Raw genomic sequence first — 25,752 nt, forward strand, 5'->3', positions numbered from 1 at the left:
TAGGGGTGTGCAGGCGGCAGCCGATCAATGATTCTCATCACTGATGTTTCAGTCTCTCTCTCCCTCTCCCATCTTCTCTGAAATCAATAAAAATATATATTTTTTAAAAGTAAATAAAACCTAGTCAAAAAATAGATGCCTATAGAAGACCTATCTAACCAAACAGGTGAAAATAGGATGTTCAAAGGGTGTTTCCAAAGGCAAGAGGGCTCCCCAGAGATAGTCTTCTCCAAAGTTAGGAGCATGCCACAATAACTGCATCCCAGCATTATGTCCCTGTGCCACTCTCCAACGCTGGGATCCCTCAGGATGTTCTTTACCAAGCTCTGTTGGAACAGCTCTAACAATAGACCACTCTGGCCAACCAAGCCTACAGCCCAAAGCAGGACCCCCCCCCCCCCCACCTCACTGTATTTAAAATGCCCAGGCCAGTCCCAGGGGGCTGTTGCATAACTCACAGTAAAAATGTAAGGCATATAATCACTTACCCTATTAAATAATAATTTCTAAATATCCTCCCATCCTTCCAACCTGTCAAAACTTTTTTAGATCCTGATTTTTGACATCCAACATCCAATTTATTTTCTATCCCTTCCAGCTATATGTCAAAATTTCAAATTACAAATTTCATTTGTTTTACGATTAACACATGAGTATTTATTGAGGACCCACAAATTCAAGACAGTGGACTGTGTGCTCATTATCCCTGTCCAATGCTCAGTGGTCACATTGGCCCAAGCTTGGGGTGCGGGGAAAGGGGCTCTGGTCAGACCTCCTCTGCTTCTTTATTGCCAGAACATCGGTGATTTTAATACCTAGTGGTCAAGTTGTTTTTCCTTTTTTACCTAGCCATGTCTTTAGGCCTGTACATTTGTCCAGTGTTTTTTGTTTTTGTTTTGTTTTGTTTTATTCTCCGTGAAAATCAAGGTCAGTCATAGGTGCTTTAAATATTTCTAAGTATATTTTTGGCAACTTACAAGTAAATTGCTTTTAGGATATTGGGCTGGTTGCTATCTGTTTGTCTTATTTCAGATCTGGATCCTTGAGAACCAGGCTCCTTTTTTCTTTTTAACCGTAAACATAAAGCCTCGTCTAGCACAGGATTCCAGAGAGAGTCTGCATTTGCTGCTGAGTCCTGGCCGCTTGCTGACGGACATCTCCTCCCGTCTCGGGAGGTTAGAACCCTGAGCAGGAAGAACTCTTTTCCAGGCTGGCAGACACTTCCTCCTGCTGTAGTTTCTCTGCCTCAGCAGAATCTGATGGAGATTCCTTCTCTTTTCTGTGTGGATCACTTATCCAGCTCAGAAAAACCTGACAGGGACTATTTTTAGAGTGAGGAGGAATCAGACTTTCTGGAGAGTGATGATATGAGTATGATGATTATGCAGTAGCCCTGTGTATATGCCAAATCTTTTAATAGTCAGGGCAAAGGATCGTTTACTCTGTGGCCAATGTATCTACTTCCCCATTGATATGGATCACTTAAATGCCAGATTCATTGGGCTGTTTACAGTTTTTAAAGCAAATGGGACATAAATTTTGGGAGTTTTCTGGAAGCTTGCTTCTGGTAGACCGAGTTATGCCCTTTTTAAAAGTGTTCCCATTCGTGCTGACAGTGGTAGTGGAAGCTTCCCAAGCTTGTGTGGTAAGGGACACGCGTTGTCTACAGAGTGTATCCCGAGTCACCATGTCGGAGCTCAGACACTTCAAAAAATGTTGTGACCGGAGAGACCACAAGGGGGTGCACCAAGAAAGCATAAAAGATGCGGAGACAAAAGAACATGACAGAAATGGAGGATATGGAGCTAAGAATCGCAATTTTGAGGGCTTGCCATAAATTTGTGCAGAGCCTCACGAAAACTAATGAGACCCTCGATGCTACGATAAAGAAATTAGAAAGTAAGCATACACGGACTGAAATAAAGAATATTATACCCAATAGCAGACCAGAGGAGCACAATAATCAAACCAAAGATTCGACAAAAAACACCCAATTGGAAAAGCAAAATGAAAAAAGAATCCGAAAGTGTGAAGATAGTGTAAGGAGCCTCTGGGACAGCTTTAAGCGGTCTAATATCAGAATTATTGGAGTGCCAGAAGATGAGAGACAGCAAGATATTGAAAACCTATTTCAAGAAATAATGGCAGAAAACTTCCCCCACCTGGAGAAAGAAATGGACTTACAGGTCCAAGAAGCGCAGAGAACCCCAAACAAAAGGAATCCAAAGAGGACCACACCAAGACACATCATCATTAAAATGCCAAGAGCAAAAGACAAAGAGAAAATCTTAAAAGCAGCAAGAGAAAGAGGCTCAATTACCTACAAGGGAATACCCATACGACTGTCAGCTGATTTCTCAACAGAAACTTTGCAGGCCAGAAGGGAATGGCAAGAAATTTTCAAAGTGCTGAATACCAAGAACCTACAGCCAAGATTACTTTATCCAGCAAAGCTATCATTCAGAATTGAAGGTCAGATAAAGAGCTTCACAGATAAGGAAAAGCTAAAGGAGTTCATCACCGCCAAACCAGTATTATATGAAATGCTGAAAGGTATCCTTTAAGAAGAGGAAGAAGAAGAAAAAGGTAAAGATACAAATTATGAACAACAAACATGCATCTATCAACAAATGAATCTAAGAATCAAGTGAATAAATAACCTGATGTACAGAATGAACTGGTGATTATAATAGAATCAGGGACATAGAAAGGGAATAGACTGACTATTCTTGGGGGGAAAAGGGGTGTGGGAGATGCGGGAAGTGACTGGACAAAAATCATGCACCTATGGATGAACACAGTGGGTGGGGAGGGAGGGTGGAGGGTGGAGTGGGAGCTGGAAGGAGGGGAGTTATGGGGGGAAAAAAGAGGAACAAATGTAATAATCTGAACAATAAAGATTTAATTAAAAAAAAAATGTTGTGACCGTACTTATTTTATTCTCTCTTTTACAAGTTTAAAATTTAAGAACAAGAACCCTAAAATTTTAAGTTGGAGAACTTTTATTAGTATTCTGCAAAACATGTTTAAATATCTATAAATACTACGTCGGTCTATCAGATTTAATAGTGAAACCTCCCATGTAAATCCTGTCACAATTATTTCATAGATGTCTTTAGCCAGCGGCCAAAACTCCTTCACTTACTGAGTTAGTGGGTTCTAGTTTTCTCTGAACTGATACACAGTAAAACATCACTCTGCAAAGGGCCAGGGGAAGCCAGTGCCATCTTGAAGAACAACAAAACCAGAGCACTTACAGGACCAGATGTCAAGATCTCGTAAAAAGTCATAAGAACAACATAGATTGACCAATAGAACAGGACAGTGTCCAGAAACAGAACTATCTATAATAATAAAAGTGTAATAAGCTAATTAGACCAGACAGCCGAATGGCCTTCTGGACATCATTCCAGACGTCCTTCCAGATGAAGCCACAACAGTGGGGGCCAAGGCAGAGGCGGTTAGGAGCGATCAGGCAGGCAGGCAGAGTGGTTAGGGGTGATGTGGCAAGAAGGCAGGCGAGCGGTTAGGAGCCAGTGGTCCCGGATTGCGAGAGGGTACAGGCTGGGCTGAGGGACCCCTCCCACTCCCGTGCATGAATTTAGTGCACCAGGCCTCTGGTACATATATAGCCATCTAGTTTATGACCGGTGATAATAAATAGAGTGAGGAAAGAATGGTCTTTTCAAAAACTGATAATAGGTCAGTTATATTCATGTAGATAAAATATATTGTGACCCTACTCCACACCAGACATAGAAACCAATTCAGATGGGCTACTGATATAAATGTGAATATTAGATAATCAGGCCTATTGGAAAAGCATAGGAGAACATCATCATGACTTTATAGTAAGAAAAGATTTCTTAAACAGAACACATGAACTACTAACATAAAAAAATAATAATTAAGAACTTCTCTTTATCAAAAGAGTCTAAAATGGTAAGCCACACAAGGGCTTGAAAATATATTTTCAAACTATATATCCAATAAAGAACTCATCAAATGTTTGTTAATTCCCACCAATCAATAAGCCAGATAACCTAATAGAAAGTTGGCAGGGGAGGGGAGGTAGGAGGAAAGACTTCAACAGATACTTTATAAAAGGATATCCAAATGACTAATAAGCAATGAAAGATTGCTCAACACCTTAGCCAGGGGAATGCAAATTGAAACCACAATGTGATGCCACTGCATACCCACCTGAGTGCCACAATGGGAACAACTGCAAGAGGTGACAAACGTGTAGAGCAGCTGAAACTCCTTTCCTGCTGGTGAGAAGGTAAATCCATACAACTCTTTGGGGAAAATCTGACAGTATTTACTTAAGCTGAATACATTCATAGCCTACAACCCCACAGTGCCACTCCTGGTCATGACTCCCACAGAAATGTATACCTGTGCTTTTCAAAGGATAACCCAAAACATTCATAGCAACAATAGTTGTCTTAGCCAGAAACCAGAAAACACCAAAGTAGTAGAATAGATAAATTATAGCACATTCACTCACTGGAATATTATATAGCAACTAGAGGCCCAATGCACGAAATTTGTGCAAGAGTAGGTGTTCCTTCCCTGGCTGCCAGCACCAGCTTCCCTCTGGCACCCGGAACCTGGGCTTCCCTCGCGGACCCGTCTTTGTCCGGAAGGTCGTCCAGAAGGACATCTGGTCTAATTAGCATATTATGCTTTTATTATTATAGATGAAAATGCATGATCTAAAACTACTCCAACCATATGCATGAATCTCATGAACATAATATTGAGAAAAAGTAGCCAGATATAGAAGAGTATAAACTGAGTCTGTTTTTTTTAAAAAGCATAAGAGTAAACAATAGTAACCTATGCTGTTAGAAGTTACCTGTGGGACAGGGGAGTGATTTAAAGGAGTATATGGTGGGGGGGACTCTTTGATGCTGGTAGTGTTTTATTTCTAGATCAGGGTGTGGTTACACTGATGTGTTCAGTTTATGAAAATTTAACAACTGCAAACTTATGATTTATGTATTTCTCTAAATGTTTCTTTTACTTCAATAAATTTTTAAAAACACACTGTAACCCAATAAGCAGGCTACCAAAAAAATCTGTCATGCAAAATGGGTAGGGAGAGCATGAAGGAATTGAAGATATTCCAAAGTTAACTAAATGACTAGGGTGAGCCTGATTAGGAGAATGAAAGTTAATCACCAATCATGCTTTTGCCAAGTTCAAGTTGACATGGGACTTATTTTTGAGTGCTCCTTGCTTTGGACTCTTCCTGCAATAATTAACTGTTCAAGTTGTCTCCTTTAACTCCCACAGAAAAACTTAGGACTTAAGATAAAGCTCACTTGAACATGGAAGGTATACTTTTTGTTATACTGGAATATTTCCCAAGTAGTATATGTCAATAGATTAAAATAAATTGGCTTTTTTTTAAAGTTAACAAAAATTTTATTAAATTTAGCTCATCTGAAAAGCGTTAAAATTATTAGTAGCATAGTATGAACAGACTATCACTAATAAAAATACTTTTAACTAACGGGTAAGTTGAAAAGCACCCCGAACAGTACTTTATATTTGCAGGAATATAAGGCAGGGAAAGCTAACATGACCACACACAGTCTTTCTGCCACCCTCTGGGAGGTTCTAATCAAGCCTGTACTCTGATTGCAATGCAGGGCTCAGGGTGGTAAAACTGATTAACAAAATAAAAATCCAGTGTGTTTCCCTGCAAACAGCCATCAGCATATCCTATGTAATTATGTAGCCTATAAATCAACACAGCATGCAAGGGCTTCAGTGTGGTGCAAATATCTTAATGACCAAGACATCTTTAACCATGAAGAATTTATATCTGCATGATCCATTTTTCTCAACCATGCTTCACTTCAGCAGGAGTAACTAATCTTCTGTCAGGGGATGGGTTCTTAATGATTTCTTCCTCATGTTTCTTCTGTTTATTTTTCTCATTTTGACACACTCCATTTTTTTCTTTCGCACTTTCTTAAATCAGAGAGCCCCATCCATCCACCATGTCTGCTTGCTTTTTCTTTTCCTGTGCATCTTGTTAGACATCTTGGAATAAAGCCAGGGCTTTTGGACTCCTGCTTTCCCTAAGGCCCTCTGAGGATGAAATTGGGTGGCAGCTAGGGAAATAGTTAATGCCAAGGCAGCATGAGCGTCTTGATGTTATTGTGGGGAGACATTTATTATGGAAAGCAATTGCCAGAGAAGGCTAATGATCACTAAATGTTAACATTTGTAGATCCCCTTCTGTGATGCACAAAGGAACTGCCTCATGGGTAATGCTGGAAAGCCATACTTGCTAAAATAGTTTGTTGTTTTCCTAGAGCCCATGAAAATAGAGACAGCTGAGAGATATTAAGAGCAAATTCTATCTCACTAATACACTCATCCCAGCCACCATGCTCAGCCTACTCAGATCCCCGTAGGTCTCACTGTCACTGCCATTCCCTTGTCATGTACTGTAGATATTTGGTAATAATGATTGCTGTTCTATAAGCAGTCCTTATGGACAGGGAGCTTCCACCCCCTTCTGTGGATCTTTTGCCATACTTGAGTAATTTTCCTAGGAACCTGGAGATCACATCCTATTAGATAACCCAGTATCCTATATAATAAAGAGGTAATATGCAAATTGACCCTCACAAGATAGCTGCCTATGACCAGGCCAGCAGGGCGGTTAGTGAGGGACGACCAAACGACTGAACAGCAGGCTGCATGGGGCGACCAGGCCAGCAGGGGGGTGGGGGGGGGTGGGGGGAGGAGTTGGGGGCAACCGGTCGGCAGGGAGGGGGCAGTTGGGTGTGACCTGGCCAGCAGTGGGGGGCAGTTAGGGGTGACCAGGATGGCAGGAGGGGGCAGTTAGGGGTGATCAGGCCAGCAGAGGGGGAAGTTGGGGGTGACCCAGCTGGCGGGGTGGGGGCAGTTAGTGGCAACCAGGCCGGCAGGGAGGGGGCAGTTGGGGGTGACTTGGCCAGCAGTGGGAGGCAGTTAGGGGTGGCGGGGGGGGGCAGGTAGGGGTGATCAGGCCAGCAGGGGGTGCAGTTAGGGGCGACCAAGCAGGCAGGCAGGTGAGAAATTAGGAGCCAGCAGTCCAGAATTGTGAGAGGGATGTCCTGGATTGGAGAGGGTGCAGGCTGGGCTGAGGGACCCCCCTCCTGCACAAATTTCATGCACCAGGCCTCTAGTTTTCTATAAGTATGCTGACCTTACTAGATTAAAGATTTCATTGGGTCAGAGGTGCGGTGGAGAGTAAATTGCAAACATTTGGTGTCTTCAGTTTTTTTAAAAAAAAGTAACTAGAAACTTCATGAGGTTCAACAGAATAAGTGTCCATCATGAAATCCAGGAGTCTACCCTGTTCCATCACCTTCTCTGCAAGGTATCCCCAGGGGTTACTAGAAGGGAGGGATAGTAACATTTTCATCTGTGAGTCCCCAGCATCTTCTGATGTTCCTGGTATATAGTTAGCACTCAATAATAGTATATTTTAAATTCATGTTGCAGGAATGATGAATTAGAAAGCCCTGTTCTGTGGGAATGTGAGGTGGGTGCTCTTCTCTTTTTGCCAGAACATGGGCTTCTCCAGCCTCCTGATAGTACATTAATTCTGCTGCTGATTTAGCTGATGTCCATAGCTTTTGGATGTGGTCTCAGTCGTGTATATAAATTGCCAGCATACCAGGGTCTCATCACAGGGGACCTTCTTACATTGTCTAATGCCCGGCTTCTGTTGGAAAACTAAGTGAGGGGAAAGACAGGTATCTAGGAAAGACCCCCAGAGAGATATCTGGTCTGTCCACCCTAGGATCTGTCTTTAGATCAAACCATCACATTAGCTTTTCCATTATAGAGACATCATCATTCATTTGCTTTTTAACCTTATGCCTCAACCTTGATGAAGGCATAGCCATTGGAAACCACCTCTGCATCCTATTATAAAAACGTGGAGGACATTGCCCATTTATCAGTGAGCAGCATTTACTATATATAAAACCCGGGGGAGAGGTATCTTTTAGGATTCTCTGCCTGAAGAATCGTTATTTCCATTGTAGGGACAGACTTTCTCCTTTCCAGCAGTGACAACTGTATATCTGACCATGTTTCCTTGATTGTCCTGGTTTCCAGAGGTTCAGAATCATATTTTATTTAATTGAAGAAAAATCCACATAACATAGTTAACCACTTTTTAAAGTGTATAGTTCAGTAGCACGTTGTACATTCACAATGTGGTGCAGCCATCACCTCTGTGTTGTTACAAAACTTAAGCAGTCACTCTGTCCCCACCACCTGGCAATTTCTAATCTACTTTCTGTCTCTGTGGGTTTACCTATATAGTTCAGCTATTTTTTAAATTCTCTATTAACCAGTGTGGCCAAGGCATCTGTAGTCGCTTTTTCTTCTTCCTTAGTATTTCCTTATATTGCATATTTTGTTTAAAGCAAGCAGCCTCCAGACGTTTGTGGAAAGAAGCTGAGTGGAGACATATACAAATAAAGACATCCTTCTTCTTACCTCCAGAGCCACTCACCGCCCTTCTCCTGGCTGCTCTGTGCCATGCCCTGTTGCCCTGCCTGATAGGCTCTCATGCCTCTGGCTCTTCTGGGTTTAGCTAATAGTGAATCATGGCAGGAGGTCAGAGGGAGGGAGAACAGTGACAGAGGGTGTTTTTCCCTGACTTCCTCCCTGTAGATTCACTGGGGCTGGCTGCATTCTTTGATGGAAGGTCCCAGCTCCTGTCAGGTAGCCCTGTCCACAACTATCCTCTCCAAATCTTGGTTCCACTAACAGTTCTATCTTTTGCTTCTTCGGGTCTAGTGAGGCATGAGGTCTAATGGGGCACAGTGCCCTATTGCTTCTGGCCCTAGAGTATTCCCTGTGGTTTCCCTACAACCTTATCACATCTTCTAAATAGCCCCTTATGACACTCTCCTCAAATTATCCTAATTTGAGTACCATCTGTTTCTGGCTAGGACTGAAATAAGCACCTTCTACTCTGTGGTTCTGTTCAGCTGTCAGTCATCATGGTTTGCTTAGAGTCCTCTATAGTTAGGCCAGTCTGGCAGATTCTCCTAGGGCCTGATAGCGTCCTCTCCCAGGCACCCAGTGCATTCACATCTCTTTATGGCCTTGAGGTGAAGGGTATTTGTCTATTTCTTGGGTGATTAAGCAATCTCTGGAGATGTGGTGTCAGGAACCTACCCTTCCTCTATGTTGTGGCTCCATGCCCCTGTCTTCATGGCTGAATGTGGCTCACCAGTTCTAGGCACACAGGGCAACAGCAAGAAGTAGGAAATGAGGAAGAGGCAGACACAGCCATTTTTTCAGAGCACATCCAAAATGGGTCACATCTCTCTTCCACCCACTTCCCATTGGCTGGAACTTAGTCACAGGGCTGCACCTCGCTGCAAAGGAGTCTGGGAAATGCTGTCCTTAACTGGAAAGCCATTTGCTCAGCTAACACTTAGGAAGCTTATTACTGAAGAAAAAGGGAGGATAGGATACCAAGGAACAATTGTCATTTTCTGTCATTTATAAGAGATTAAGTTAATAAGTAACAGAGAAACTTGATTACTTTCATCTGTTAAGCCAAATAAGTTTATCTTTAGACATGAGCAAACCAGATGGGAGAGCATATGTGATTGCCACCTCACAAAGCTACCTATTAAAATTCAACAAGTCTATGGGAAGTCATTTGGGAAATTAGTCCTTCTAAAATTAGCCCTTCTAAAGTTCTATAAACACACGTAGAAATAGCCTGGTAGGCCAGAGCCTCCTGTGAAGTTCAATCTGAGCAAGAAGAGAGGTTGCCAGGGGGCATCACGCTCAAAGAAGAGGACAGCAAGCTTCTGGATGGAGCTGGTGACATCAGACCAGGTGCACGTGGGTTGTGGCAGAATTTTGACTATTAGAGTTGAGAGGTAGGCAGGATCAACTACTCTCATCATGGAAGGACAACTAAAACAGGGACTTCAGGGACTGACCCAAAATCTTTCTGGGGGGCCCCAACTGCCACAGATGAGGAGCAAACCACTGTTGCATATAGGCACAGGGACCACTCACTATAAACCCCTAGGTGAGGGGAATTCAGACAGCAAGGTGAGCAAGAGCAGAGAGTAGCAGTAGGGTTAGGTTGGGAACAATCTCTGCGAGTTAGTAATAATATAATGGGAAAATTACAGCCATGAACTGCAGGTCCAAAAAGTCCTCTTAACAGACCAAGATTGTTGGCTCCTTCCAGCTATTAGCAATGAGGCTCTGCCCTGGAATTGACAGGAAGAGATATAGGTCCTAATGGTCTCTCAACCATTTTTAGAACTAAATAATTTCTTTTTTTCAATATGTTTTGAGAGAGAGAGAAAAGGAGAGGGAGAGAGTGAGAGAAAGAGAAACATCGATGAGAGAGAAACATCCATCGGCTTCCTCCTGCACACCCCCTAAAGGGGATTGAGCCCACAACCCGGGTATGTGTCCTGACCAGGAATCAACCCGGTGACCTCTTGTCAGGGACCACACTCATCCAACTGAACCACACCAGCCAGGGAAAATTATTTCTTTTTTTTAGGACTAAATTATTTTAATATCACCAATCATTTGTTGCTGGCATGAATATTCTGTCTTTACCTCATTTAAGAAATATGTTATTGTATCTCAGACTGAAAATGGCTCTCCCCATGGAACTTCCGTCTTCAGGAGTCAGTGCAGACTGCCTGAACCTCAGCAGCAGGAGTACAGACTTCCTGTTTACTATATCTGAGTGGCGCCTTGGTGATAATGACAAAGTTGTATTAATGAAGTCCCAAACACCAGAGCAGTAGGAAATCAGAAAGACAGTCTTGAAAAATAAGATGACTCAAGGCTTGAGGTCATAATATATCAATGATAATCATGTTCTATAAGGCACTTTGAAAATTATAAAATGTTTAATTACACATTGATTTTGGTGTAATAAACACTTGAAAATATACCATTTTATAGGTAAGCAAGCAGACTTGGAAGGTTTTAGTAACTTGTCTAAAGAATCATAACCAAAATATTGTGAAGAGAAGAGTTAAATGCAGAGGTTCTAACTCTGTGTCCAGGGCTCTTTCCTGTATGACCCCTGCCTCTTCTGAGCTTTAAGCGATTTCATGAGTTTTCTCATTTGTCCATACGTCCGTTCAACAGCTATTGATTGCACACTCCTCTGTACCCATCACTATCCCAGGCACTGAGGATGCTGTGATAGACCAGGCATAGTCTCTGCCTTCGCAGCAAGCCTACAGTCTGGGGGGGTTAGAGGCATATAACCCACATTGCCTTTTATGCCACTGAGGTGTCTGCTACAAGCAGGAATATAGCAGGCTGTGGGCGCACAGAGAAACCATGAATCAGGAGAGGCTCCCCAGAGGAAGTGATGTTTACACTGAGTCCCCAAGGTTCAGTGGCAGCTGAAGGAATGAAGAGTGTTCCAAAGCAAAAATAAAGCATGTCTGAAGTCACTCCTGAGGGAGAGGTGACCCTAGATCAGGTCTAGAATAAGGAAAGAACCAATGGATTTACAGATACAACAGTGCACGCATTCCTGCTATGTGGTTAATTAGAGACATCATCCATTTATCTACCCATCTATCCATCCATCCTTCCATCCTCCCTCCCTCCCTCCCTCCCTTCCTTCCTTCCTCCATCCTTCCTTGCCTCCCTCTCACTTTCCTGCCCTACCTTCCTTCCTTTCTTCCTGCCATTCAGCCATCCAGATTAGGTGCTAAGATGTTTATTGCATGGATTAATTAATTTAAAAATACTTATTGAAAGACCTAATATGTGCCAGGCACTGTATGCACCAAGTGATGTAGAGGCATAAAGATACATAGACCTTATCCCAGCTGACGTGAAGCTTAGCATGTAATTGAAGAGATAGGCCTGTGCCCGTACTACTGAAGACCAAGCTGCATGGAACAGGTGTCCTAAGAGATGCCCCAAGAAGTTACCACTGGCTGTGGGGATGTCATTTGGAGGAAATTTTACATTTCAGTGATGAAATTGATAGACCAATGTCAGACTGAACATTCTCCATTTCGTGTGTGTGTGTGTCTGGTTGCTTATTTGTCTAATTTTGTTTTCTTTTCTGAAATTCGTTCTTTCATAGATTCTGTGGCAACAGCATCCGGGCCATTACTAGTTGAAGTTGCCAAAACTCCTGGTGCCAGCCTTGGGGTTGCCCTTACTACCTCGATGTGCTGTAACAAGCAGGTCATTGTCATAGACAAAATCAAATCTGCAAGCATTGCGGACAGGTGAGTGTCGTAGGAAGCACCAGCTTTTCAAAACTGCATGTGTGTTAAAACACACACACAAATAGCATATGTATACAGGTTTTTATATGTTATACATGCATATGTGATACATGTACATACACACACATACATGCATACACACACAGTAAAACACAGCTCTCCTGCCAATTTACACAAGTTTCAGTTAGAAAACAAGTTAGTGTACTAGGGCTTAAAAATTCACCTCACTTATCAGCCACCCCATGATGTAATGTCACCTCCTCCAAATGTTTGGTGTGGCCTTTGAAAATGGAAAAGAAAAAAGTCAGGCTGAGTAAGTTTTCCTACCATGTCCTGGGACGAGGGCAGCTGAGCAGAACTTTATTAGGCTCCATGCAGGGAAGCCATGGCGTTCCCTGACTGCTAACAATTCAGTCCTGCCACCGTAAAGCCCCAGTCCTTTTCTCTTAAAGGAATAAAACATTTTTTTAATTACACCATCTTTAAAGAAAGGTCCAACTTTTAGTATGTTAATCTTAGGGTTTCACAAACTTCAAGTGTCCCTAAAAACATCATTCATTCCTATGACAGTAAAAATAGGAAGTCAGTTTTCTTGAATTCCTTTTCCTAATTGGTATTTTAGACTTACAAGTTAGAAGAGGGATAACAAAGATGACTTTACCACCTAATACATTATGTTACAGCTCCCGGTAAGAAAATGCCCACCTCCCATAGCTGAAGCACTCCGAGTACCTCCACGTGGAATTATAATTGTAGATGGAAGAGATGACTTTAAATGCTTTTGTCTTGAGAGGTGGACTATTCTGACGGTGGACATTTTTAGATAAGATTGAATGCCCAGTTCACCCTGCATGTCTTCAGCCCAATTCCCCATATGCCCTCGCCATGCCTGGTACACCTCTGGCTGTGTGCAGTGACCTGCAGCAACCCCTGTAGTGGCCAGCCTACCGCCCCACTGTGGTCTTACCCTGCATTCTGTCCTTTAACCATGACGGCCACTGATCCAGGTGTGTCCAGTTCAGTGGTGCAGGATGCTCTCATTTCCTCCGTCTTTTCCCATCCGCAGGGGGAAGCAGTGTCGGGAGCTGTCCACTTGCCTGGTACATCAAGTGTGGTGCTGATCACTGTGCTTTTCTCTGCTCACCCAGTAGCCAGTCTCTGAGCTCAGCGAGATGTAGCAGGCCCGCTGCCCCCTGCACTCCCCATCTCTCACCACGCAGGCCTCGGTTTAGTGCCTCCTGCATAATTCCCACCATCTTCGAGAGCTTTTGTACTCATAAGTGTTTAACTCCAGAATAACAAACCAAAACACAAGAATACAGAACTGGCTATCTGGGGGCCTGTGTGAAAAGATTGTGAGGAAGCGTTAGCTGAACTTCCCCAAGTTACTCCCCTTCACACATAAAATAGTTGTCAATGTCCCTGTTCAAACTCCGTGAGTCACATCTTGACATTCTGAATAGTTACCAATCATATTTATAAACACAAAAACCTGGGAGGAAACATCACAGAAAGAGGCAAGGGAAACACATTGCCCGTCCTTCCCTGTCCCCCTGCTCGTTTCCCCTCAACATTTGGCACCTTTGCCCCCAAATAATTGTTTGCTGGTTTTCGAAGGACAAGAGGAAAACACTTCCTTGAGTTTTTCTGTATTTGCCACAAGGTTTTACATTCCTATTTCTATGTTCTTTACATTTGCCAGGGTGTTTCCTATAACACTCCAGTATTTTGGGAGGGGAGAGGGCGTGTAAATGGAAACTGGGAAATTTTAACTTTGAAGGACATGAAAGCCACATTCCAAAGAGGAAGTGCACTGAGCCTTTCCCCTCCCGCAGGTGTGGAGCGCTGCACGTGGGCGATCACATCCTGTCCATCGACGGCACCAGCATGGAGTACTGCACGCTAGCTGAGGCGACCCAGTTCCTGGCCAACACCACCGACCAGGTCAAGCTGGAGATCCTTCCCCACCACCAGACCCGCCTGGCACTGAAGGGACCTGACCACGGTGAGGCCCTCGGGATAAGTCTCTGCTTTCTCTGTGCAGTTGCTGCTCCTTCCAGCAGAGCTAGGAAGATCCTGGGTTTAATTCTGCCTTAGTCATTTCTTTTCAAAACAGCAGGTTATCTTTGTTTGCTGGTCTTTATCCTCCGAATCTCTTTTGCTAAGACGCATGTCATTCACTTAAAAGCCCCAAACTGAGCAAAGAAACCTTGTTTGAGAATGTTTTGAAGAATTTTCAGGCTAGTAATATCTGATATTTAAAAAAACAAAACAAAACCCTTGGATGTACATTGAGTGTGGAGAGAAGGGAAGTTATTTGATAACCTGTTATATTAAATTTCCACTCTATTTGAAGGACAATGAAGGTAAATAGTAAAACTTTCATTTTGTAAATAGTTATAAAATGGGTATTAATAGCAGACCCTTCAAATATTTGGGATTGGGGAATAGTTATGTGAAGAGTTGACTTTCTCTATATTTTGTCTGTTTGCCAGAGGAGTGTATTTCTTAAAATGGAGAACAACCTTTCTGACCAAATATCTTCCCTGAGAGAATCCTAATACTTGAGTACACCTATTCAATAGCAAGTGTCAGCTGAGGGAATCTACAGTGTTACCATCCCACAAATCACAGTTTGCTGAGTATTTATAGGGTGGGCAAACGTAGGTTTACAGTTGTTCATATGGAAAATAATACAATCATCCTATATAATAAAAGGATATTATGCAAATTGACTCTAAAGGTGGAATGATTGGTCGCTATGATGCACACTGACCACCAGGGGGCAGATGCTCAATGCAGGAGCTGCCCCCTTGTGGTCAGTGCGCTTCCACAGGGGAAGCGCCACTCAGCCAGAAACCGGCTCATGGCTGGCCAGTGCAGTGGCGGTGGTGGGAGAGGCCTCCATGGCAGTGCTAAGGATATCCAACTAAGCCATTAGTTGGGCATCCCCCGAGGGCTCCTGGGCTGCCAGAGGGATGTCTGACTGCCAGCTTAGGCCTGGTCCCCTGGGGAGCGGGCCTAAGCCATCAGTCTGACATCCCCCTCTGGGTCCCGGACTGCAAGAGGGCGCAGGCCAGGCTGAGGGACCCTCCTCCCCCCACCCCGAGTGCATGAATTTTTGTGCACCAGGCTTCTAGTTAATAAATAATAATAGTAGAGTAAACTCTGTGTTTCACATACTCACAACTGTTAACCTACTTTTGCCCTCCCTGTATATACCCTTCACCTGGGCCTCTTTAAACAAAACCTGGTGCAAGAAAAAGTACTTTGAGTCCAAAATCAAATGAAGAAAGACTCCCCAGTGGGGCCTTTATTCCAGTTCCTCCTCCCTCCTTTTCCTTAAGCCAAGTGCCCTCCTTTTTATTCCTGAAATCAAATCCTGGAAGCCTCCGAGGTGCCCTGGAGGTGAAGAAGGCACTGCTGTGTGTGTAGAGAAAGAGAACAGTTTTCTCTGTAATTGTAATTTTGCTTATGAGGCGGTCATTTGCGTTGCGTGTCTCCCACCTCCTAAAACACACTGCACTTTTCCGCAATTTGAAAAAAAGAGAGGGACCAGTTAATTTTCATACTGAATGAGTCAGCTGGATGCAACCTCTTTTAATTAAATGGAGCTTAGGCATCCCTGGAGCTAATGAAAATCTCTAGTACAGCATTACCTTTATCAGATTTTAATTTTACACATTGGAGTGGAGAGACGATGCCGTACAGGCAGGTTATGAAGAAACTCTGCCTCATGTGAGTGGCAATGATGAGGCGCTCAGAGGACGCAGTCCCCCGGGATGCAGGCCGCTCCTGTCGGGAGGCCCCTCGGGCCTTTCCTGCCTGCAACTGGCTGAGAGGAGAGATTTCTAGGACTGTAAGTTTCTCCTAAACTAATCTGCAGTAGTCATGGATTTGGAGCACAGTAGGGAGGAGAGCGCACACTATGTAACGCTTTTTCAGTGTGAGGTTTTGCTTGGTAAATTCTGGTTTCAGTGAACCAGAAATGTTTAACAGACTCTTTAAAAATGTCATTGTCTTTAGCAACCTCATTTTTCTCCTTTTTATTTGCCCTGTATACAAACCATAAATAGTTCAAATTGTCTCCAACGTGTGAAATAATATTTTTACCTGCCAAGACAATTTGAGAAAATGAATGTATACACTAAAATGTGTGGAGACCAAGAACAAATTCTTTTTCTTCACTGTAGAGAACATGATGTCATTTATGATTTTTCAGGGAACTGGTAATTTACGTAATTCTAATTTGTGACCATATCATCCACTTTTGCCGACAATTGCTCACCATCTTCCTTATCGAGCATAGAAGCAACTCCCTACATTTTACATTAAAATCAGACTTGCATTTCCAAAAGGAAATAAATATAGACTCCTAAGCATAATTAGATCACAGTTATGAAGGAGGAAAAATACCCCTCCTCCCAAAATGGTGTTCATAATCCTCAAACTTCTCTTTTTGTAATTAGTAGCATTGCCTTACATAGTTTTACACTTTTTCCACAAGAAAATTCTGGTTATTTTTTCAAGATCTCTGATGCCTGAACATGAGCACGTCTCTCATCCCAGTTGGAGGGAAATACAACATTTTCCAAATTTTTCTTATCAACAAAGCATTCACCACAGTGTTTTTATGAAACATAGAAATGGGCACATCAACTAGCAATCAGAGATTGACTGTGCCTTTTGCTAGTAAATAAGCCAGCAAGAACGACTTTTCAATGAGGTTAGAAATTGTACCCCAAGAGGACCTTTGGGATCCTTAATCATAATTGAAGGAAACTGAGACTTTAGGGGGTAAATGTAAGCGGAATTGCTAGGTTTGATATGATATATTCTGTGCCAAGAGGACGTGCATCGGCGAGCTCCAGGAACCACCCCGAAGTTGCTGTTGCCTGTACCCTCAGACGTCCCAGACAGGGCAAGAGGGTGCGATTAGAGAGGAAGACAACTCCAAGGCAGATACCTCTTAAGACTTCAGCAATGGTGTCACCATGGAATGATGGGAACAGCATTGTATTTTCACTATTTATTTATCTGTAACAAAGGCAGAGGCAGTGTAGTGTGGTGGCTGAGGGAAGGGACTCTCGAGTCGGACTTCCAGAGTCTTAATTATGGCTCCACCACTTGGGACCTTAAGCAAGTTATCCAACTTTTCTATACCTCAGTTTCTTCTTCTGTAAAATGGATGTGAGAATAATACCTCACGATTCTATTGCGAACACTGTGTGAGATAATCAATGGGAAAGTGTCTGGTATATAGCAAGTATTCAGTCAGAGTTTTCTGTCATTATTGGGACCATTAAATGGGAAAATGTGTGTGAATGTTTTTTTGCAAAATGAAAGAGTTTGATAAAAATGTAACATTTTAGCTTTCTATAGTAACAAAGTCTAACCCAGTGATGGCGAACCTATGACACGCGTGTCAGAGGTGACACGTGAACTCATTTTTTTGGTTGATTTTTCTTTGTTAAAAGGCATTTAAATATATAAAATAAAGATCAAAAATATAAGTCTTTGTTTTACTATGATTGCAAATATAAAAAAATTTCTATATGTGACACGGCACCAGAGTTAAGTTAGGGTTTTTCAAAATGCTGACACGCCGAGCTCAAAAGGTTCGCCATCACTGGTCTAACCTATTCCGGTGCTCTCCTCTATGAGACAAGCCATTATATAGACTTAGACAGTGTTTAAAAAAAATGTTAACATTTTCTTTTTAAACTCCTGAAATACTTGCCTAATATACGACAGCCCCAAAAGTTCCCACTTTCAAAGCATTCCATAAAGAACCGGATCAAAAATTCAGTTTAGAATTCTGAAGTCCACTCACTATACTTCATTGGAAACACAGGCAATATTTTGTAAAGAGTAGAATCGATGGCTGTGGGTGTAGATTAGCTGGACCCAGCAATGATTGCACATTGCTATAAAACATGGTGTTCTGCACCACAACGTAGAATAAGGACGGTGAAGGAGAATCCATTAGGGACTTGCCTTGCAACACTTTATCACAAGGAAAATGCTGCAGCAATGCGGACATGGACACTCTCCCTGATATTCCTGTTCATCGTGTGTTCAGTTATTCATTCATTCATTCGTCAGTCATTATGTACTAGGCATGGTTAAAGTTGCTACAGTACATCTAGTAAGCAAGACAGCAAAGTAGATTCCTATTCTATGGATTTCTAGTATAAAGGGACAAACACTGAAAATACATTAAATAAATGAAACAGTAATAAGTGCTATGAAGAACGTAAAACAGTAATAGGATAGTGTGGGAGAAGGCAGCTACTTCTGTCACAGAAGTCGGCCACAACTCTGAGGAGGTAGCAGCTAAGCTGAGATTTGAATGATGAGAAGGAGCCAGCCATGCAAACAACTGGGAGGAGAATATTAGAGGCAGAAAGAATAGGAACTGCAAATGCCCCGAGGTAGGAAGGAGCCTGACTTGTATTACCAACAAACCTAAGACCATTGTTGGTGGAACAATCAATGATGAGTGGAATGATAGGGTATGAAGCTGGAGAGATTAATAGCGGTCACATCTGCATCTCTTGGTCATTGTAACCCAGTGGTTCTCAACCTTCCTAATGCCGAGACCCTTTAATACAGTTCCTCATGTTGTGATGACCCCCAACCATAAAATTATTTTCGTTGCTACTTCATAACTGTAATTTTGCTACTGTTATGAATCGTAATGTAAATATCTGATATGCAGGATGTATTTTCATTGTTACACATTGAACATAATTAAAGCATAGTGATTAATCACAAAAACAATATGTAATTATATATGTGTTTCCCGATGGTCTTCCAAAGGGGTCGCGACCCACAAGTTGAGAACCGCTGTTGTAACCCATTGAAGCAGCCTAAATGAAAATTTTCTTATCAGACATAGTAACAAACTTAATATTGGTCATACTTTAGAACACTGAGTAGAAAATCAAATTGAAACAATACTGGAATTAGAATGGAAATACAGTATACATTTTTTAAAAAATAAAAAGGATGCCAACATTTAAAAATAAACTTTATTAAAATTTTGTAGCATCTTAAGGAAATATAAGAAAATGTGAAATATTTTAAGAATTAATTATTGCTTTCAAATGTAAGTACCTTCTTTCAAAAATACAAAAAAAAATGTATTATGTTGAGACTTTTATCTTCTCCTTACTAGGATACAGATAAGATTCTGGTATTGATAGATGATTAGAGTGATTTAATGTTGAGAAAAATTAAGTCCAAGTCCAAGTGATGGATCATAAAGCAATTAAGTCAGAGCAGTAAACTGTGATGTGTGGCCAGTAAACCACTTGAATCATGAGCCTATGAGATTTATTGTTTCTTCTTTTTTTCTCTCTCAAAACAAATGCTACTAACTAGCCAAGATTTGCAAATCTTCAATTACTAATCATGTGCCATAAATCATTATGGGGTTGACTTTTAAGTTTTAAAAAATGGTTTTAATTTCTGCTGTGAGGCACTGGGGGGAGATTAGAAATTGATTCCAGAGGCATCTTTAAAAGAGGGGGGAAATGGGCTGGGGAAAAAAACATGCATTATTCTTGGGAAGATGAAAGTTTCCATCCTGATTTTAATCATCTGTTTTGCTGACCACTGAGAAAAGGGCAAAGGCAGTAGACAGTATATTTTTTTTTTCAAGAAGCTTTCATTTTTGTTACACTTCTTATTTGTGCAATTCAGTTATTTTTCCTCTTTTTTGGTTCTTTGTTTGTTTTTCTTATTTCCCATCATCACTTCATATGGGCAGTGAAAATTCAGAGGAGCGACAGGCAACTTACCTGGGATTCCTGGGCCAGCAGCCACTGCAGCCTCCACACCTACCATCACTCTAACGCGCACCACCCTGACCATGGCAGACTGCCGGCCCTGACATTCCCGAAAGCGCCTCCTCCAAACAGCCCTCGTAATGTTCCAGGCTTTCTCCTCCTGGTCCTTTATTTAAATTATCTTCATCTCCCTCCTTGCTCATCTGAGTCATACCGTATTTGGTTTCATGGGCGTTGTATGCTTTTTTCGTTGTAGCAGCTTATCATTTCTGACATCCCCTACGTCTTTTTCTTTTCCATCAGAACACATTTGTCATGGGGAGAGGATGTAAGTGTTCAGAATGCTTTACATGTGGTCAGGAAATAACCATTCAGAATGTTATACAGCGTACAGTATTCGCAGATCTTCTCTGAATATGTGGAATCACATGCAAAAGTCATGTCAGAAAATACCTATGAGAATGAGATTACGTATCTGACGCATTGTGTTGTTTATGAAGAAACTTGTTTTAATGTTTGGGATTTTAGTGTGTCTAACGCAAAACTCAAAGAGCTTCTCTGTGTTCCACTATGTGTACGGGGACCATCTGCCCTTCAGGTGTCCATGGGCTCTTGTAACTCAGAACTTAAAGTGCTGCGTCCCCAGCTCCTGAGCCCTGTCTCTGTCTGGTTGGGGCACTTACTCGCTACCGCTGTGCGTCCTGTGTGTCTTCCCGGGTTGTCGCTGGTTGGCACATGTGGCGGGCTCACACCCCACCTGGGAATGCTCTGTGCCAAGTCTTCATTCTCTTACAGCAGCTCTGGTGTCTTCATCCTTCTCTCCTACCTCCATGAGTGCATACAGCCTGAGTTCCCTGAACATGGGGACTTTGCCTCGCAGCCTCTACTCCACTAGTCCCCGTGGAACCATGATGAGGAGGAGACTGAAAAAGAAAGACTTCAAAAGCTCACGTAAGTGGAATGGTAGCCAGTGCCATGTGGCCTGGAGAAAGCGTGTGGGCAGGTTAGAGTCTTTGGTCCACAGAGGTCTGGGGGGAGAGTTTACAGAGCCTGCTCATCAGGCAGATGCCAAGCAGGTCCAGCTCGGTGCCAAAGACCATTAAAGTGATATCCGTTATCTCTAGGATAGTGATTACAGGGGATGCAATCTCAGATTGAATTAGTTCATACTGCCCTTGCCTACGACTTTTTTATGTGAAACTTTTTCTTGCTCCTTTGATCTAACAAAATGACTTAAGATGTGATTTTTTTCCTTTAAAACTCCTTCAGGGTAGCTTCGAGCATGACCTTTGTTCTTAGTTTCTTATTCACTCTAAAGCAGTTTTTTGAAAACTATTTCTCCTTTTTGGTAAATATAAGAACCTCACACTTTTGTTTAATGCTATTAATATTTCATTCCCCATGATTCCAATACTTTCCCCAGGGACCCACCCCATTGAGAATCACAGCTTGAACTTATATTTCTGCTGCCCTCTTCAGCCTTAAGAAGATGAGAGGGATGTTTATCTTTACAACAAGCATCTTAAAGTCTAGGAATTTCAAATAGGATTCTTGGAAATATGACCCTCTGGGACAGCCATGCTCAGTATAGACCAAGCAAGACTAGGAAAATGTGCTTGGCTACTTGCTTTTGGATGACTGGTTATACACATACTGGTAAAGAGAAAAAGGGGTAATGATTGTGTGCACAGGGAAGAAATTCAAAAAGCTCCTAATTTTTCTTGCTGGGGAAGATCATAATTTCTCATCATCATCACATTACGGTTTAGAGGAAGAAAACACCTATCTTTCCAGCGAGATCTAATTGTAGTCTAGAGCGTGCATGGGTTGTATCCTATGTGTTCCTTTTGGCCATGGTTGTGATTCCTATAAAGAAGCTCAAAGGAGATAGGGTCTCTTCCTGGGATTACCATGAGAATAAAATAAAGAACACCCTTAAGTTACCTAAATAAAGCCAAACCCAGATACTTCAAAGCTGGTAGTGAAGAGAGAATGTTCTTGTGAGAAGGAGTGGTTGAGCCTGTTGGCTCTTCAGCTTATTTGCCAGAGATTCATCTATGCAAGTGGATGTGCTGCCAGTCCCACGCATGCCACCATCAGTGTAGGAGACTGACCACCACCCAGCCCAGGAAACGGTCTCTCAGGTCATATACAGTGGGGCCTTGACTAACGAGTTTAATTCGTTCCGTGATGGAGCTCGTAACTCAAATTACTCGTATGTTAAATCATAAAGTGAACGAGTGAGACACGTGATGCTGGGCTGATGTTGTGGCGTTCACTGTGACGTTTGCTGCGCCAACTAGCGGTGGGGTATCTGAAGCTGGCTCGTAACCCGAATTTTAGCTCGCAACTCAAAGCAAAAATCGGCCGAGAGACGGCTCGTATCTCGAAAAACTCGTTAGTCGGGACACTCATAAGTCAAGGCCCCACTGTAATTAGCTCTTTTGAATAGATTGTTAGCTGCTATTCTGCCTGAGTCTGAATGGTCCTGTGCAAAAATTCTGTTAACATTCCTCTCAAATTTCTGCATTTTTCACAGTGATTACACTTTGGCATAACACATAGACCATATGTTACAAGCAGTGAGACAGGAAAGCGCTGGTAGTTCCACAGGGACAGTGGTGAGCAACCCCCGCCTCGGCTGTGAGGAGTGTCACAAAGCCCGGAGGGTGTCACAGAGGGAACCTCTCCTCACCGCTTCTGGAATGTTACTGACTTTTCCCCACAACCCGGCTGCCTTTTTTCTACTGCAGAGGCCAGGGCTCCTTCCATGCAGTGCCTTCAGGGCTTGTGGTGGGCATTTGCTCATGAATATTTTTACATAGAATAGCTTCATGTACAGCACTCCTCACTGACAGAAACAGGCTAACATCCCTCAGTAGGGAAGAGCAATTAAAACGAATTCATTAATGTTTGTACTTGTGCTTCAATGGCTAAACATTTGCTTGTGTTAGGTAAGACTGACTATGTTGACTAAGCACATTAGGGACTACAAACGAATGATAATGGGTTTGATATTTGCACATCTTGAATTTTGTGGTAGGCAACAAAGCTGAGGCCACACTGTCACTGACATCCATGGCCAGTTCATAATTTCTCTCTTGAATCAGCACATTATTCTCCAACATAGTGGAAATATAAACACAAAGCTGGTTGAAGAAATTTCTAGCTATTTGTGTTTGCTGTAGACATTCGCTACTAGAACATCACTGACCATACATAGACCAGAATGTTTGTCTCAGGAGATCATATATGTTATATTTTAATCCAACAATAAGATTCACAAACTATGAACTTTTATTCCAACTTCAAAGAGCCTTAAAAAATTAGTTTTCCAAAATCACCCACAAAAATCCTCAAGATTAGGTTCCATTCTTTTGTTGTTGTTGTTAAGCTTGGAATGGTCATATTAGAGAGAAAGGTTTCCCCAAATAACTGATAATAAAAGTTTTATAGCCACTCTCACTCTACCTTGGTTTATTTCCACCACTTTATTTATGTGTTTATTCCATGCCACCACTGGCTGCCCCCTTTCTCACTCTTATGTTTCTATAGCAACCATGCCATTTGTATGGATGGTGAGTCCTGGCAAAGTCCCAAATACAATCAAAAGCCTTTTTGCCGTGTTGGTGAGCATTTGAGGCCAGAACCTGGAAACCAGAAAGAATTCTCACATATGTTTCCAGGACGAAGGAAGGACATGGCCGGAAGAGTGGAAAATCTTCTCACATAAATATGAAAACGTTCTGTATAGTTGCCTAGAGGGGAGAATACAGAAAAGCCGTGACCATATGTTACAAGCAGTGAGACAGGAAAGCGCTGGTAGTTCCACAGGGACAGTGGTGAGCAACCCCCGCCTCGGCTGTGAGGAGTGTCACAAAGCCCGGAGGGTGTCACAGAGGGAACCTCTCCTCACCGCTTCTGGAATGTTACTGACTTTTCCCCACAACCCGGCTGCCCTTTTTCTACTGCAGAGGCCAGGGCTCCTTCCAGGACCCCGTCACCCCCACACCCCATGATAGAGGCATGACTGAGCCAGTTCTCCTGCTGTCTGCCTCCTGCTCCTGCACCCAGAGCCCCTGGGGAGACTGCCTGTGCCCAGTCAGCCTGAGATACAACAGAGAGTACACGTCAGAGCACATGCCCAGAACGGTCTTTGCCTCTTTTGTCATTGGCACTTACTACCAAGAAGGGCAGCATTGCAGATAGCTGAGAGGAAGAGAATGAAAAAGACTAACAACTTTTATCCCTTCTACCGACCCCTGAAAAAAAAATGGAAGGCCAAGGCAGCTAATGGTAAGCGTTTATAAGTGACGGAGCACAGAGCGCTGGCAGTTGACAGCGTAAGATCTGCCCCCACCAGCCCTGCATGGAGGAGGGGGCTGCTGGCCACCCCGCTGCGCTCCCGAATGGACCACGTGATACACAATGTGTTGTGTCCACAGTGGGTCGACCCTAAATGTGGAACACTTCAGTGAGATGTCTTAAGTTACAGGGTCAAAGAATGACAAACACCGCATTACTAATAAATCTGTGAGGTCCTTTGCTCTCTGTACTTTTTAAATGCTCTTCATATCTAACAGTAAACCTCTCAGCCTTCTAAATGAAGGAAACATGGTGCTGATTTTTGAACTTTGGGAGTTAGAAAACTGCCTTTGGTTCCCCTCCCTTACTTACACTCGGAAAGACAAGAATTGACCCAAACACAGGGCCATTTCCTGCAAACCTGAAGGGCTGTGAACAGAACCCTCCAGGTGTGAAAGGGACAGGACATGCAGGTGTGAATGCTGGCACACACCAGTGACTGGTATTCACACACAGCATGGCGGCAGTGTAGTCATGTCCGCCTTCACCTGCGGGTAGAAATGGGCACCTCTCAGGCCAGGGCCAGTGCCTTGCAGGGGCATTTGCTACTGGAGAGAGAATTCATTCTACAACTTTCTGAACTCAGGATTAAATCCCCTTCATTTTCCTCTGCTGCTTGACCACATTAATGAAGCGGGGTAATCAAGTTCATCGTTTTCTCTTCCAAGGAATATTGGTTGTTTTTCTTTCTGGCTCATCATCCTTGAGTCTGCAGTTGATGTTTATCATGTCTGGTAATCATTTTCAAGATGTTAATGCCTGTGAGTAATCTTTGACCGTTTCAAAGAATAGATCCCAATGTGTCAGAGGACTTTCAGAGTGAATTGTAAAATCCTAGCTCTAATGTAAGCCTGTTTTTATTAGATAAATTATAACTTTATATAATTATGAAACCCATGTTTAATACATTTTAATCCTAAATTAAAGTTCCTAATGATTTCTATCACCTCAACTTGCCTCTAGATAGAGCTTATAAATTTAATGCTACCCACAGTGAATTAGTGCTTATTTCTGTGTTCAAAACCCTCTACAGAATGAAATTTTCATCTTCTCTAACTGATCCAAAAAACATAGCAAGCCTCTCCTTGGAGAGGGTCTTTGCTACAGCTCCCCTAATCTCTCCCATTGTTATTAAACTGACCATTTCTTTTTGATTCTTAATTAATGGAGATGGTAATCAGCTGACTTAAAAGTTCTTTTTTTAATGTTCACCTTCTTACTTTTATCACAATATAAAGGCTTATAGTTAAAAGTGAACTTGTAATATGAGGCTTAGAATGGGACACAGTGTCCCTTTCTGTCCTGCTCCCCAG

At 42.5% G+C, this 25,752-nt stretch overlaps 1 protein-coding gene across 8 annotated transcripts in view; it reads left to right on the forward strand.

Annotated features, from left to right (window-relative positions):
- GRIP1 (glutamate receptor interacting protein 1) overlaps positions 1 to 25,752 on the forward strand; it is a 663,902-nt gene that overhangs the window by 550,309 nt on the left and 87,841 nt on the right. For 4 of the 8 annotated variants that reach the window (XM_070409780.1, XM_070409777.1, XM_070409778.1 and 1 more), the window contains 4 exons: positions 12,134 to 12,281; positions 14,117 to 14,286; positions 20,056 to 20,211; positions 20,870 to 21,025. In XM_070409780.1, the coding sequence (XP_070265881.1) occupies positions 12,134 to 12,281; positions 14,117 to 14,286; positions 20,056 to 20,211; positions 20,870 to 21,025 (630 nt within the window). The remainder of the gene's footprint in view (positions 1 to 12,133; positions 12,282 to 14,116; positions 14,287 to 20,055; positions 20,212 to 20,869; positions 21,026 to 25,752) is intronic. The other 4 variants (XM_070409782.1, XM_070409784.1, XM_070409783.1 and 1 more) reach the window with 2 other exon arrangements.

The sequence above is a fragment of the Myotis yumanensis genome, unplaced genomic scaffold (genome assembly GCF_028538775.1).
Source record: "Myotis yumanensis isolate MYYU_CA2020_CCGP unplaced genomic scaffold, mMyoYum1.0.hap1 SCAF_3, whole genome shotgun sequence".
NCBI classification, from domain to species: domain Eukaryota; kingdom Metazoa; phylum Chordata; class Mammalia; order Chiroptera; family Vespertilionidae; genus Myotis; species Myotis yumanensis.